The sequence below is a fragment of the Chiloscyllium plagiosum genome, chromosome 9 (genome assembly GCF_004010195.1).
Source record: "Chiloscyllium plagiosum isolate BGI_BamShark_2017 chromosome 9, ASM401019v2, whole genome shotgun sequence".
NCBI classification, from domain to species: domain Eukaryota; kingdom Metazoa; phylum Chordata; class Chondrichthyes; order Orectolobiformes; family Hemiscylliidae; genus Chiloscyllium; species Chiloscyllium plagiosum.
Window position 1 is genome coordinate 65,662,080 of NC_057718.1, and position 15,132 is coordinate 65,677,211.

The window sequence follows — 15,132 nt, forward strand, 5'->3', positions numbered from 1 at the left end:
CCCTGTGTAGACAGGCAGGAGGCTGGAAGAACACAGCGACCCAGGCAGCATCAGGAGGTGCGGAGGTCGACGTTTAAATGTCACCTGCTCCCCCTCCTGATGCTGCCTGGCTTGCTGTGTTCTTCCAGCCTCTTGCCTGTCTACTTTGGATTCCAACATCTGCAGTTTTTGTTTTGTCTCTAACTAAGTTTTTTTTACCCATGTTCAGTCTAAAATAAATCCCAAGAGATTACAGTTCAGTTTGTAGTCCAATTCTCCCTTGTGTCTCCATCCCTTTGAAGCTTCCTTAAGAGCTCATCAGATGTAACATTCCAGGTTGTTTCTCTCCATACAGTCACTGAATTTAAACCCACAGTCATCTTTTGGCTATATGTCCTTTTTTAAAAAGAAAAACATCTGTTATTAAAAGTTCTATGTCAGAAAATACACTGATGTTCTGATCTAAGCAATGACATGCTTAAGGCATCATCTTGTCCTGATTGATATATCTGTTGGATGTCTTTCACAGTTGTTTCAAATAACTAAAATCTAGAAGGTGCAGCACATGTTGAAGGGCTTTATTATGATGGAAAGGTCTGCGGAATGACTTGTTCCCATGCAGTGCTATTAAAACCCTTGACCACAGCATGATGTGAATGGACAGAGGCAACAAAACTGGTGAAGGAGCTGATGGAACAAATAGGAAGCGAGAGAATAGCTGTCGATGAAAAGCCATACTCATCCAGCTTTTGAAAGCAATTGTTTATCCAGGCCTCTGTGATCGAGGCAAACTTAGTGATTGCTCTTTTGGCAAGGCCACCACTATTCTGACTATCTGGGTTAAAGGATTCCTAGCAAAAATCATTCTGATAGAAATTGGGGGAACAGGAACACGTCCACTGGTTGAAGTCATAGTGAGCATAAAGGAACATGGATATGGTTATTGGAAATCAATCATCCCAGATGATTGCCCCAGGACATCGCTATAGGTGTCTGTCAAGAAAGATATTTTCTAACTGACCTGTCCAGAGATGTTACTACACTCCTGTGGAACAAATGGGACTTGAATGCAGGCCTTCTGATTCAGACAGAGACATTAAGACTGAACCATAAATGCCTTCATGTTCCTCAGGGTAGTTGCCTAGGCCCAACTGTCTTCAGATGTTTCATCGAAAACTTCCTCATAAGATTTGAATTTTTTTATTCAGTGACAATTGAAGAGTGCTCTGTACCATTTGTAATTCCTCAGATATTGAAGCAGTCTGTGTTCCATACAACACTTGGATAGCTTTCAAACTTTGACACAAAGTAGAAAGAAAAGTAGCATTTGTGACAGCCAAATACCAGACAATTGCTATCTCCAACAAGAGGCCAACATCTTTTAGTATTCATGGCATTATCACCACCACAGAAACTTTAGGATGTTGACGGGTTACAATTTGACTAGAAAACTAATTCAACCAGACATTTTAGTTATGTGCCCTGCAAGAACATATCAATAATAAAAACAGAAAGTGTTGGAAACGCTCAGCAGTTCTGGCAGCATCTGTGGAGAGAAATCAGCGTTAATGTTTTGGGTCTGTTGACCCTTCTCAGAACATATCAGTGGCTAAGAAATCTGTAGCATGTAATTCTCCTCCACTCTCACAAAGCCTGTCCACCATCACCAAGGCACAAGTTCAGATGTGTGATAGAATACTCTCCACTTGCCTGGATGAGTGCAGCTCCAGCAAGATTCAAGTGGTTTCAAAGAAACCTTACCTGTCTCATTAAATATTCATGCAATCCACCAAATGTTCATAGCCTGTACAAGATGTTTTTCTTACATTCAATCACGGGATGAGGATATTACTGGCTAGGCTAGCATTTATTCCCATCCTAACAGTTAGTTAAGAGATAGCCACATTATGGGTCTAGAGTCACATGTAGTCCAAACCCAGTAAAGATGGCAGTTTCCTGAAGGACATTAATGAACCAGATGGGTTTTTTCAACAATGGATTCATGGTCATTATTAGTTTCTTAATTCCAAAATTTTTTTACTGAATTCAAGTTCTACCACATGCTATGACCTTTACCATCTAGAAAGATAAGGGCACTAATTGCATGGGAAAATCATCTCCCTGCAAGTTCCCACCCAAGCCCCACAGCATCCTGAGTTGGAATGGTAACGCAGTTCTGTCACTGCCACTGGGTCACAATCCAGGTACTCTTCTAGAAGCACAGTGAATATATCTATGTCAGATGAACTGCAGCAGTTCAAGACAGCGGCTCACCATCCCACTGAGAGACTAATTGGAGTTTGGCAACAAGCTATGGCTATACCAGTGACGCTCTCGTCCCACGAAAAAGATGTATGTCAAATGTTCCTGCTCCATATATTCTTGCTGAAATTGGATGAACTCTGCCATCTGGCAAACGAATTATAGGGCAGCATGGTGGCACAGTGGTTAGCACTGCTGCCTCACAGCGCCAGAGACCCGGGTTCAATTCCCGCCTCAGGCGACTGACTATGTGGAGATTGCACGTTCTCCCCGTGTCTGCGTGGGTTTCCTCCGGGTGCTCCGGTTTCCTCCCATAGTCCAAAGATGTGCAGGTTAGGTGAATTGGCCATGCTAAATTGCCCATAGTGTTAGGTAAGGGGTAAATGTAGGGGTATGGGTGGGTTGCGCTTCGGCAGGTCGGTGTAGACTTGTTGGGCCGAAGGGCCTGTTTCCACACTGTAATGTAATCTAATCTAATCTATAGGGCACACATGACATGCCAGTGACTGAAGGTGATTGTGATCATAATTTTATGCGATTATTTGATCCTTCTCAGTTACATATACTGGGGCTGCATATTCCAAGAGAATTTGTTATATTTGCTGTCTTGCTATTGGAAAGTATGTGGATTGAGCAATTGGATTCCTGGGAAAAACCATTAGTTGGATTCACGTTACTTTACTGGTGGCACAGGCATATTACATGCAGTGCCCTTGCCACAATCATTTGTTCATTAATGTATCTGCATATTACAATCTAAATCCAATTGTCTCCGATGGTGAAACATTGTTTCCTATGACTATGAATAGCTGAATTAAAATTACGTGACGTCATGCTACTTGTTAGAGATCTTAATTTGCAAACATCTTCAAGAATATGGCATGAGCAGAACAACTTTTGGGGTTATTAGTAACATTTCTCTGATGCAGTAGGTACCAGAGGAAGTAAGATAAGTTAGCAAATGTGATTTTGTACTTTATCCTTTTCCAGTTATGTGAAATGTATGAATGAAGTAATCCATCGCAGGATATCTGCATAGGATTTTTCTTAAGATTTCAACATGCTACTGAACTTAAAACTTTTTTTAATGGACACTTCATTTCTGGATTCAGGATTTTTTTTGTTTAGTTTTTGTCATATGAATTAATCTTAAGGATATATTGAAAGAAAATAAGGGCTAATAAATGTTAAACGTTCTACACAGCATTCTTGAAAAATGTTAATGGCATGAAATTTTTGATAAAGTAACATATTTCATGTTTTGTCATAATTAACCTAAATGTTTGGAGTTTCTAATGTCATCTCTTGAAATAATTAAAAGCAACTCCAATTGATTTGTAAACCAGACCATGTTCTTTTCTGTCTTAAAAGGTTGGGTGGCAGTTGAAAAATCTTGTTGGAAAGCTCCGCGAAGATCCTATAGGTGTTGTGCTTTTGTTGAAAAAACGGCCAGCAAACACATGCAATTTTACTCCTGCTCCTCTGAAGAATATGCGCTGGAAACCACCAGCTGTTCAGGTAATAAAAGGGCAGCTGGGAATTTATAGATCAACTTCTCAATTGTTGTATTTGCATCTGTCAGTGCTTGTTCTTAATGGTGCACTATCTCACAAGATCAGTTAAGCGCTGGTCTAGTCATCTGTTGCACTGCTGTCTGTGGTGTTCTGCAGTGTACAAATTAATATATTTGCTACGTTTACAATATTGATTGTACTTCACATGTAGTCATTGGCTGTGCAGTTCTTCATAACATCCTGAAGAAAAAAATACATGTTTGTTTGTTCTTGAGTTTAGGAGAGTTTATGTCTACTTTTTAAAAGCAATGTGAAGCTCTTTCTATAATGGAGGGGCCTGTGTTGGACTGGGGTGGACAAGGTCAGAAGTCACATAACACCAAGTTATAGTCTAACAGGTTTATTTGAAATCACAAGCTTTTGAAGCACTGCTCTTTTGCCAAGTGAAATGAAGAAAAGCACACAGGCACAGAATGTATAGGCAGAGAGATCAAACGATAATACAGGTGGTGTGAGTGGAGTGTCAACAGGCTGAATAACAAGTCTATGCAGGTGGTCAAAAGTGTCAGACGGTGTGAGTATAAAGTGTCGCCAGCTGAATAGTAACTGAAAGGATGACCTATAATCTGATCAATTGAGGCAGCGAGGTAATTACAAAAAATAAAAATAAGATGCTGCAGGAGACAAACCAAATGGCTGGAATGACATGATAGGTACAAGAGTTACATGCTGAGGGTCTAACCAAAGTAACAAGTAATCCAAAACTGTACAGCCTCATTAAGGTAGCGAGATCATGGCAAGTTGCTAAGGTGATGGTGCCTTTCTAAAACTCTTTCCAAGTTCTTTCTAAAACAAAGTACAGCACTTCTAGAACTGATGTTTTTGGAAAGTACACAGTTTTAATTTTCATCAAATGGTAGTGTGGGAAAATTAGTTAAAATTAATTGCATTCAACCTATGGTAAAGTACAGAAGTTTTAGAAATCTTGCATTGTTCTAAAGAAAACAGAATGTTTAAAGCTGTCCAACAGATATGGAAAAAGCTATGAAATATTTCCTGTCCTTGGCTGTCATCCAATCAGGAATTGACGTGGAACATGCTGCATGGTATTGATCTCATTTTAATTGCATTCCCTGTATCTCCCTATTCCCTCTCTTTATATGAAGTAAACATTACCTTTAAATAGTTTCTGACTACTTTTCCTTTCTCTCTAGACCAGCCCGTCACAAACTGCAACTCCATCTACAGCCAGCACAATGGAGATGTCTCAAAAGAAAGAAAAACCTGCTATTAAGGATTTGTACATCCCACCACCACCAGCTGTTCCATATACGCCACGGTATGATAATCCATGAAATCTCACAACAAAAGCTTCTTGTATCATTACAGTTTTAAGTGAGAGCTTATGAGTCTACACAGGAAGAATGAATATTTCCGATTTGACGCTGAGTGGTTAATTCGGAATAGGCATGGGAAAATATGTATGCATTCTGTTTACAATGTTTCTGCAGTTAAATGCTACTAGCTCAACATTTGGGTGTATAGCTTTTAATTTATGCTGATTTTAAAAAAGAAGCTATTGACTCAATCATAGAGAATGAAATATGGCCAGATTTGAATTCAATCCTTTCATTTTACTGTAGTGTGTAAGCAAGAATGGAGCATTCTTAGCAAACATTTATGTGTAATCTCGGGCCAATGATACCATATAGTAATGAATGAGAACCCTATGCTATGACCTGGAAAGATCTCTTTCACTCCTCCATTAAAAAATGCATTAGATAATGTAAAACTGGCAACTTGAAGCAAGTTTTTGATGGTCCCTCCTCTCTCCAATAACTGCTGTCTCATTCAGTGAGTAATGTTACATTTAGTGGGTAAACAATATTTAACTAATGTGCCTATTTCGCCATTGAAATTCTAACTGGCTCTATCTTCATGCCATCATATTGTGCCTGTTTATGCTTAGAATTGTAGTCTTTGGTCCACACCTCTCTTCCTCAAACTGCATTCAAACATTAAACCAGATATGAACACTGTTTTCTTGGGGCACATTCACTGAGATTATTATTGATTCTCAAATAAAAGCAAGATGCTGCTAATGCTGCAGATCTGAAACAAACATGGAAAATGCTGCATAAATTCTGCTGGTCTGACTGCATCTGTCAAGAGGGAAATAGAGTAAACATTTACAGTCTGATGTGACTGTCCCTCAGAACTGAAAGGGTTTGGAAAATGGCAGTTTTTTATACACTTGACCAAGGTAGAGGAGGGTCAAGGGGAATAGTTAGTGTGGAGGAGGCATCTCGGCTGAGAGCAAAGTAGGCAAAATGCATGCATAATTAATTGTCTCTCTCTAACAGAGAGAGATGTCTATGCTGCTTGTGGAGGATGGCTTCTTAGCAAAATTGTGTTAGACTAACTTAGTTATTCCAAAAATAACTCAATTAAGAGGGCTGTTCTGGGTTGATGTGTTGTTTGGCATATAGATTTTCAAAAGGCATTAGATCAAAGTAACGCATGATTAAACCTGAGGGGCGGAAAGTGGAGAGTAGTGTTGAATGATTAATTTCTCAGACGTGAGGGAAGTACACAGTATTGTTTTCAGAGGTCCATATTGAGGCACGTGTTCTTTCTAATCCCAACAAACCTTGACTTGAGTATTACAGAGATTAGTTACAAACATTACTGATTAATGCATTCAAGTTTTTTAAACAATGAGGTAAACTGGTGAAATAGCCAGAAACATGAAGGTTAAATCTAATTTAACAGATTGTAAAACCCTAAATTTTTTTTTGGGAGGAACAAGTGAAGTGATCTAAAATGAATGGTACAATCTTGAGGAAAAGAGAGACCGAGGGGGGGGTGTACATACATAAATCTTTGAAGGTGACAGGTCAAGTTGAGAATTTTTTTTGCAAAAATGCATTTAGGATCCTTGGCTTCATTAGTAGAGGAGAAAGGGTGCAAAAGCAGCAAAGTTATGCAGAAGCTATGATACCCTACCGCAGCTGTATGGGCTGCATGGAAAATGTATATGGACAAGATTATACTTTGTACATGCCAGCCAAAGAGTATATGTAACAATTTTTGAGAAAATGTATAGCTCAGATTGAGGTTCACATTGTAAGTTTGCTCTCTGAGCTGGTAGACTTGTTCTCTGATGTTTTGTCACCATGCTAGGTAACATCATCAGTGAGCCTCTGATGAAGCACTGGTGTTTTGTCCTGCTTTCTATTCATGTGTCTTGGTCTGTTAAGGTGTGTGATCTCTCTCTCTCTTCTGGTTCAAGAACAACAAGTACCCAATAAGCACAGTTCATCAATTCATAAACAACAAACCCAGATAAGAAGACACAACACGCCCAGAGACTCTAGCCATACTACCATACATCAAAGATATCTTGGAAATGACTACTAGGCTGCTCTGACCCCTTGACATCATGGTAGCCCACAAATCTTACCAACACACTGAAACAGCTACTGATGAACCTAAAGGACCCTGTACCAACAACCAGCAACTCAAATGTCATACAAAATACCCTGCAAGGACTGCAACACTACGTCAGACAGACAGGCAGGAAACTAGCCACTAGGATACAATCACCAACTAACCACCAAAAGCCTTGACCACCTATCATTAGTACCCTTACACACAGACTAAGTAGGACACCACTTCAACTGGGGCAACACATCCATCCTAAGACAGGCTAAACCGAGACACGCGCGAGAATTCCTTGAAGCCTGGCATTCAAACCAGAACTCCATCAATGAACACATTGATTTTTACCCCATTTACCAGCCTCTGAGAAAAAAAACTGGAAATGATATCACCCACATTAACAGACCGAGAAACACAAATAGAAAGCGGGACAGAACACCAGCGCTTCACCAGAGGCTCACTAATGATGGTATCTAGCATGGTGATGAAACGTCTAAGAACAAACCTCCCAGCTCAGTGTGCAAACTTACAATCAGTACATGCTAACCTTTGGGGACCAGATTTCTAACTTCTCAAGATGCATATCCCCACCAAACCCCCTTGTCCTGCCAGAGAATGACTAATCGTGTGTGAATTTGAAATTCGTAACTCTCTTGGTTCTGATAAATGAAGATATCTGTTTGAAAGAATTTACCTTTAAGGAACTCGAGTAAAAACATGTCAGACTCATTCTTCCATCTCCAGCAGAGAATACAGTCTGCTAATTCCCTCTTTAGGCGAGTGTCAATAGGAGAGATGTATTGAATTACATGTCTTATAATGAACCCTCAGGCCAGCAAGCAAGGTGATACTTTGTACATTTACCTGTATGGGCCATCAGTTATAGCTGACTCTGCAAACAGATTTCTGTCTGGTTTTGTGGATGAAGATTGGCTTTCCTAAGTGTTTAAATCAAGAGTGAGGCAGTGATTCCAATTCAGTTGGATACGAACTTTCAGCATCTTGTGCAATTAAAAGGCAGGTAGAGTTGCCCTTTATTTTTTGGTAGGAATATCAAGTGTATTACAATAGGTATATTATCCAACGAAACTGTGTCCAAAGATTATCATTTTCTCAGCATGGCAATGTTTCCTTGAAACAATGTTTTAGAAATCTGTTCTAATCAGCATAGAGTGGGAAACTTGAAAACTCTTGGCTTTTTGAATTGTAATTGATATCTCTTCTGTAGTTTTTTTATGCTTCTAATTTTGATTTGGAGTGCCCTTTTCTCTAGCAAATTATGTACCTACTTTGCATCTTTAAAATACAAGTCACGTCTGCTGCTTAGAGCTTTTAATTTTAATCTTAATAATTTAATGCAGCATGTTGGTCTAATCTTGCCCCCCAGTATGATAAGTAATTAAACTCTATACATTTTTAATCTGCCAGTATATCTGTCACATTACTGACATTCCTGGCTTCTGAGTGTAGAGATTTTTTCATCATTAGTTTGTGGTTTTCAAACTTTACCTTATGAGCAACTACCAATAAAGTCTGAGGATTCCCTTGCCCTAATTTCTGAAAATTAGTAATCAAAGGCAAACAGTGCTGTTATGGTAAAGATTTTCAATTTGGTGCTGTAAAAGGACATTTGTGCCGTGTGTTTGGAACAACATCTTGATGCATGCTATACGAGTCCTCTCTAGCCATGAGTTTGGTGCGCTTGCTCAATTGTAAATCTGTCCTGATCTGAAAGACTGCGTGTTAGGTTAGCTGCAATTAGTGTGTGAAAGTTGTGGGTTAAAACACAGGGAGTGCCATATTTACCCACATTACCTTAAAAGTGTAATTTCTTGTGGATGAAGCACTTATTTCTGGCAATATAATTAAAAATGTACATTCTTCCTTTTCACTTAATTTTTTTTATTAGGTATAACTAATGATATTTTTAGTAATCAAACAAAATGTGTTATTTTGTTTCAGCAATTGTTTATGCAACCATGGATGTAAAAAGATTGTTAATAAGTTGATGTTTTATCCTCGCATTCAGAAATAACCAGGGTGACCTGGATTATGAAGAGGTCAGCAAGCATGGACCAGTCAGGCCTGTACCAAAGGGTTCTGAGTCACCCAATTCTTTCCTTGATCAAGAATATCAGAGGCGGCGGTTTACCATTGCAGAATATGATCAATTGCCCCCATATGCATTTGAAGTGCCTAAACCCACCAGGATGCGGGATAAGACACAGCAATATGGTTTGTTATTTTTCATGTCTTCTGAAATTGTGATTGATTTTTGCTTAACTCTCCAAATCTCCTTGCAACCAGTAATTCCAAAATTCCTGGCTCATTGGACAGTTTATCCATGTTTTCAACAGTGTTACTGAAGGTTGAGGTCATTTGCATAGGATGTCTTTAATGTTCCTCAACATAGGATTCAGATAATATCTTTAAATCATCAGCAAATTTTAAAAGCTGGTTTTCTCTGAGGGTGTGGCAACAGAAGTTTGGCAGTATTGCAGCTTATAGTATTTTTGAATTTCCCTTAAGGCCATTCCTCTGCAAAGTCTAATGTGGAAAATATTTAGAAATATTTTTAAATGGATATGTAGGAGCACAGAGGGTAACATTAAAGAGTTTGACATTTAGTTGAAAGAATATTACCAGTGGAGTTTTACAGGGACCTGTTTTGGGACTTGTGTTTAAAATCTTCATTAGTAGAAGTGATCTGGAGCTAGGAGTAACAAGTGCAGTGACTGAATTTGTAGATGACACAAAGTGAAAGGAGATGGAAGACTCTAAACCTGAACAAAATGGAAAATATGAATGTTCCCTGAAATTTGACATGTAGCAAATGAAATTCACTTTCGAGAACTGGAAAGGTTCACATGCGGACAAAAAAATTCCAAAAAGCACTTAACTCATTGGCAGGAAAATGTGTGCACAAAAAAAATTCTGTAGTTCTGATTGCTGAAAAATTGAAGCAAATGCAACGGTGTTGGTGGTAGTGAATGAAAACAATATTGGAATTTATTGGAAATTCAAACTACTGAAAGAATCCCGTTACTTTTTAAATCATTGTTACAATTGCATTTTTGAGTATAGCAACCCATAATTGTCACCTGTCAGTCCTTTCATAAGTGAAGTGTCAGATCTCCGTGGAAGTCCATGGAATGGGCCATTTATTGTCATTGTGCTTGGGCAAACCTCAGCAGCTGTGCCACCTCTGGCCTTTCTGTAGGCACATTGCATGTTGCAGACTTAGTGTAGGTGGTCTTTAAAATGTGCGGAACTAAATTTCTGTGCTTGCAACCACCAATTTACTGTAAATGCTCTTCCAAGGAAATTTGGAAGGACTTTTTAAAAATGTCATTTAATACTATAAATCTTGTTAGTCCGGGAACAATTCCCCACAGAAGATCTACCTGACAATTCTACAACTGCTCTCATTTCTGCTTTACACAAAAGATACTGCAACAATTGAAAGGAAAAACAAGAAAGAAACCAGAATGAGTGAAGGGTTAGATTGAGCAATTGTGTAAACTTGAGGGAGAAAAGTTATCATATCTTGACCTTTCCAATTTCCCTATCACAAATACATCTGTCCATGACAGATTGTAGGCAAGAATGACCACTTCTTTGTGCTCGTGGAGATGAAATCCCATCTTCACATTGAGCATGCTCTCCATCATGTTGTATGGCACAACCACCGTGCTAAGTGGGGTAGATTCAGAACAAATCCAATAAGTCATTGTGGCACCCAAGAGACACTATAGGCCATTAGCAATGGCAGAATTGTGTTAAACCCTCAATCTGCAATCTCTTGACCTAGCATATCCCTCACTCTGCCATTATGGTTGCTCAATGAAGAGTACCGGAAGGCATGGGCAGTAATAATATCAGGCATACTTAAAAATGTGATGTTAACTTGGTGAAGCAATGGCATCAGGAATATTTGGATTTCAGACAATGATAGCAGTATTGGATAGATATAGTAACCCATAACTAATCATTAAGCTCTAGTCCTAACCCTTCCAGTAGGAACATTTAATTGCCAATCAACATATAGGATGAGGGTCTACATCTATTGCCATCCTCATTGGTGGGGGAGCCTCTCATATCTATGCGAAAGATGGGTCTGTCTTCAGCCAGAAGTGACCAGTTGCTGATCCATCTCACCTGAAGCCCCCAAATGTCTCAGCTGTCTGTCTTCAGCCAATTTGATTCACTCTATGATTTTAAAAAAGATGGCTGAAGCCTCTAGATACTTCGAAGGATGTGTGTCAGAAAAGCAATTCCAGCAATCATGGTGGTTACTGGTCGTTGAAGCCTTGTGCTCCAGAACTAGCCATGCGCCTAGCCAAGCTGTTCAGGGCAGTTCCTATATTAGCATTAATTGGTAGATTGGTTTGGCATAGCTAGTTTGCAGCTCCATTATAATTTGTATTATACAACAACCAAGGTGATTTGAATGCAAGCCCCTATGTTTGGTCTTTTTTCCTCTTTCCGTTCCTATGTTTCTGTTTTCATTGTTATCTAATACCTTGATAAATTAGATGTGATTATCAATTTGTATATTTTAAATTTTTTTTAGAAGTCCCATGACACCAAGTCAAAGTTCGACAAGATAATTATCTTGCCATTATCTCTCTGCCTATAAATTCTGTGCCTGTGTGCTTACCTCCACTCCCACCTGATGAAAAGGCAGCGCTCTAAACGCTTGTGATTTTAAATAAACCTGTCTGACTATAAACCTGGTGAGGTGTGACTTCTGACTTTGCCCACCCCAGTCCAACAGTGGCATCTCCATACCTTAGAAATTTGTATTAATATTTGGGGGTGGGGAGAGAGGTGACATGGTAATTGATCAATTTTTAAATCGGTGACAATCAGCTTTTCAAAGGTTCAAAAATTAATAAGTTCAATGCATTTTGTTGAAGCATTTCATCTTTTATTCATCAGGATGTTTTTGTAAGAAAATCAATTCAAGTGGCAAGCCAGAATTTGTAGTGCATGAAAGGAGATTGCTGATTAATTGGCAAGTGTACTTTAAATGGTCACAATATAGTCATGAAGAATGCATCTGTTAATGCTGATTGATAGTTAACTGCCCAGCCTTATTAAATTTTAAACCAGACTGATTGACTTTGGTTAGGGCATTGCAGTGAGAAATCTATATTGTTGAGTTCAAACAGGTGCAATGCAAAGAACAGGGCTTTGTGTGTTAACATCTGTAGCTTCCAGTATATGTAAGTGCACCACACTGTGAGCCAGACTGACGATCCTAAATTGTCAGCATAATTCTTTGCACATTCCGGATTATCCAGCAAACACCAAATTGCAGAATTGGATGAAATGTTGAACATTGTGAGTTTTGCAAGTGTAGGTCAGTTGCTTGTGGCCAAATTCCTTGGCAATTCACAAAGATAATGCAGTTTGATGCAATATGTTGCTATCAAGCCAGAAAGAGGTTTTGCTAATCACACAAATGCAATGTTGCATATGAATGTCATTACCAACATGATGCCAGATATTTAGTTTATACATCCTAAAGGCTGGCTGATTATTTCAAATAGCATGTCGTTTGCGATATTTGCAAGGAACCAGATATTGAGTGTACCTGATCAGCTTGCACTTTGAAAATCAATGCCAAACATTAGATGAGGATCTGGAGAGTTAATTTTGATGTCCAAGCAAATATATATCCCCATTTAGCACAAACGAAATAGTGTCATCTAATCATTATCATGTTATTTTGGGAGCTTGCTGTGTGTAATTTGGTTGTTGTTTCTTTTACTTTATAGTAGTGATTACACTTCAGAAGTGCTTAATTAACTTTGGAATAGCCTGAAAAGTGCTACATAAATGCAAATCTGACTACTTTTGAGAGACATTAAACGGAGGACCTTCAGTCTTCTCAGATGGATACAAACAATCTTTTGGAGCTGTTTTGCATAGCAGCACAGTTCCATCAATGGTCTAGTCAATAAATGTCCCTTAACAAAAATCCCTGAGGTAGATACCCTGGCCACTATCTCATGACCAAGTAGAACCTTGCTATGCCAAATTGGCTGCCATATTATAAAACTTATTATGTATAAAACAATATTTATTTCATTGGTTGCAGAGCACTTTGGAACATCCTGTGTGTGTGAAAACTACTACATTATTTCAAGTCTGTCTTTGGATGCAAGTTTGCTCGCTGAGCTGGAAGGTTCATTTTCAGACATTTTGTCACCATACTAGGAGCCTTCACCGGAGGCTCACTTATGATATTACCTAGTATGGTGATGAAATGTCTGAAAATGAACTTTCCAGCTCAGCGAGCAAACTTACATCCAGAACCTCAACCTGAGGTACAAATCTCTTCAAAAAGTCTGTCTATTGGTATTTTTTAAAATGTAGGACTTACCAAAATAAAGCATAGAAACCACGTTCAAAAAGTATGGAACGTGTGGGAGCTAGTTTCAAAGTTGCAATAAATTCTGAAGATTTGTATCAAGCTGTTTGGCCTGTGGTTTTGTAGTTGGGTTGTGTTATTTAAAACTCACTTTTAAAATCAATGTGAAAGCCAGCTTAAGTTAAGCTCAGGGTAACTTCATATAGTTTCATTCCTGCCATTTTTCTCAGACGAGTAAATTAATACTTGAACTTTTTTGCAAGTGCAAAATCTTTGATTGGTCAAAGAATTTGAGAGAATGTTTGACTTATCAGGAAGTGGTGTGCTCAGAAATTTAAAATGTTGCTATTAACAGGAAGACCACGACCTCTGTCAATGCCGGTGAGTGGGAGCTGGATGGCTGCAGTTGAAGCTTGTTCAAGGCCCAGAGTGGAAGGAAGGAAAGGTTTGTTAAAAGTCTACAGTTATGCTCTAAAAAAGAAACACGTTGGATTCAATGTTAACTCTTTGTCTTTCCTCGAGTATACAGTTGTTGTTTATGGCTGTCTCCTTAATGTGTGCAGAATATTTGAGTTTCCAGATGTCCAAGTAATATTAAAATTGTTTTATTGAAAAGCCTTGTGGCAAGATGTGATGTGATCTATATGGACTTCAGTAAGGTGTTCGACAAAGTTCCCCATGGGAGACTGGTTAGCAAGGTTAGATCGCATGGAATACAGGGAGAACTAGCCATTTGGATACAGAACTGGCTCAAAGGTAGAAGACAGAGGGTGGTGGTGGAGGGTTGTTTTTCAGACTGGAGGCCTGTGACCAGTGAGGTGCCACAAGAATCAGTGCTGGATCTTCTACTTTTTGTCATTTATATAAATGATTTGGATGCGAGCATAAGAGGTATAGTCAGGAAGTTTGCAGATGATGCCAAAATTTGAGGTGTAGTGGAGGCGAAGAAGGTTACCTCACATTACAACAGGAATTTTGATCAGATGGGTCAGTGGGCTGAGATGTGGCAGATGGAGTTTAATTCCGATAAATGCGAGGTGCTGCATTTTGGGAAAGCAAATCTGAACAGGACTTATACACTTAATGGTAAGGTCCTCTGGAGTGTTGCTGAACAAAGAGACCTTGAAGTCCAGGTTCATAGCTCCTTGAAAGTAGAGTCGCAGGTAGATAGGATAGTGAAGAAGGTGTTTGATATGCTTTCCTTTATTGGTCAAGAGTATTGAGTACAGCAGTTGGGAGATCATGTTGCAGTTGTACAGGACGTTGGTTAGGCCACTGTTGGAATATTGCGTGCAGTTCTGGTCTCCTTCCTATCGGAATGATGTTGTGAAACTTGAAACGGATCAGAAAAGACTTACAAGGATGTTGCCAGGGTTGGAGGATTTGAGCTACAGGGAGAGGTTGAACAGGGTGGGGCTGTTTTTTCTGGAACGTCGGAGGCTGAGGGGTGACCTTATAGAGGTTTACAATTATAAGGGGCATGGATAGGATAAATAGACAAAGTCTTTTCCCTGGGGTTGGGGAGTCCAGAACTAGAGGGCATAGGTTTAGGGTGAG

General features: G+C 39.1%; 1 protein-coding gene across 2 annotated transcripts in view; it reads left to right on the forward strand.

Moving 5' to 3' along the window:
- cnksr3 (cnksr family member 3) overlaps nucleotides 1-15,132 on the forward strand; it is a 194,636-nt gene that overhangs the window by 173,448 nt on the left and 6,056 nt on the right. The window contains exons 9-12 of one of the 2 annotated variants that reach the window (XM_043696124.1): nucleotides 3,613-3,759; nucleotides 4,970-5,094; nucleotides 9,226-9,431; nucleotides 13,931-14,020. In XM_043696124.1, coding sequence (XP_043552059.1) covers nucleotides 3,613-3,759; nucleotides 4,970-5,094; nucleotides 9,226-9,431; nucleotides 13,931-14,020 — 568 coding nt within the window. The remainder of the gene's footprint in view (nucleotides 1-3,612; nucleotides 3,760-4,969; nucleotides 5,095-9,225; nucleotides 9,432-13,930; nucleotides 14,021-15,132) is intronic. The other variant, XM_043696125.1, reaches the window with a different exon arrangement.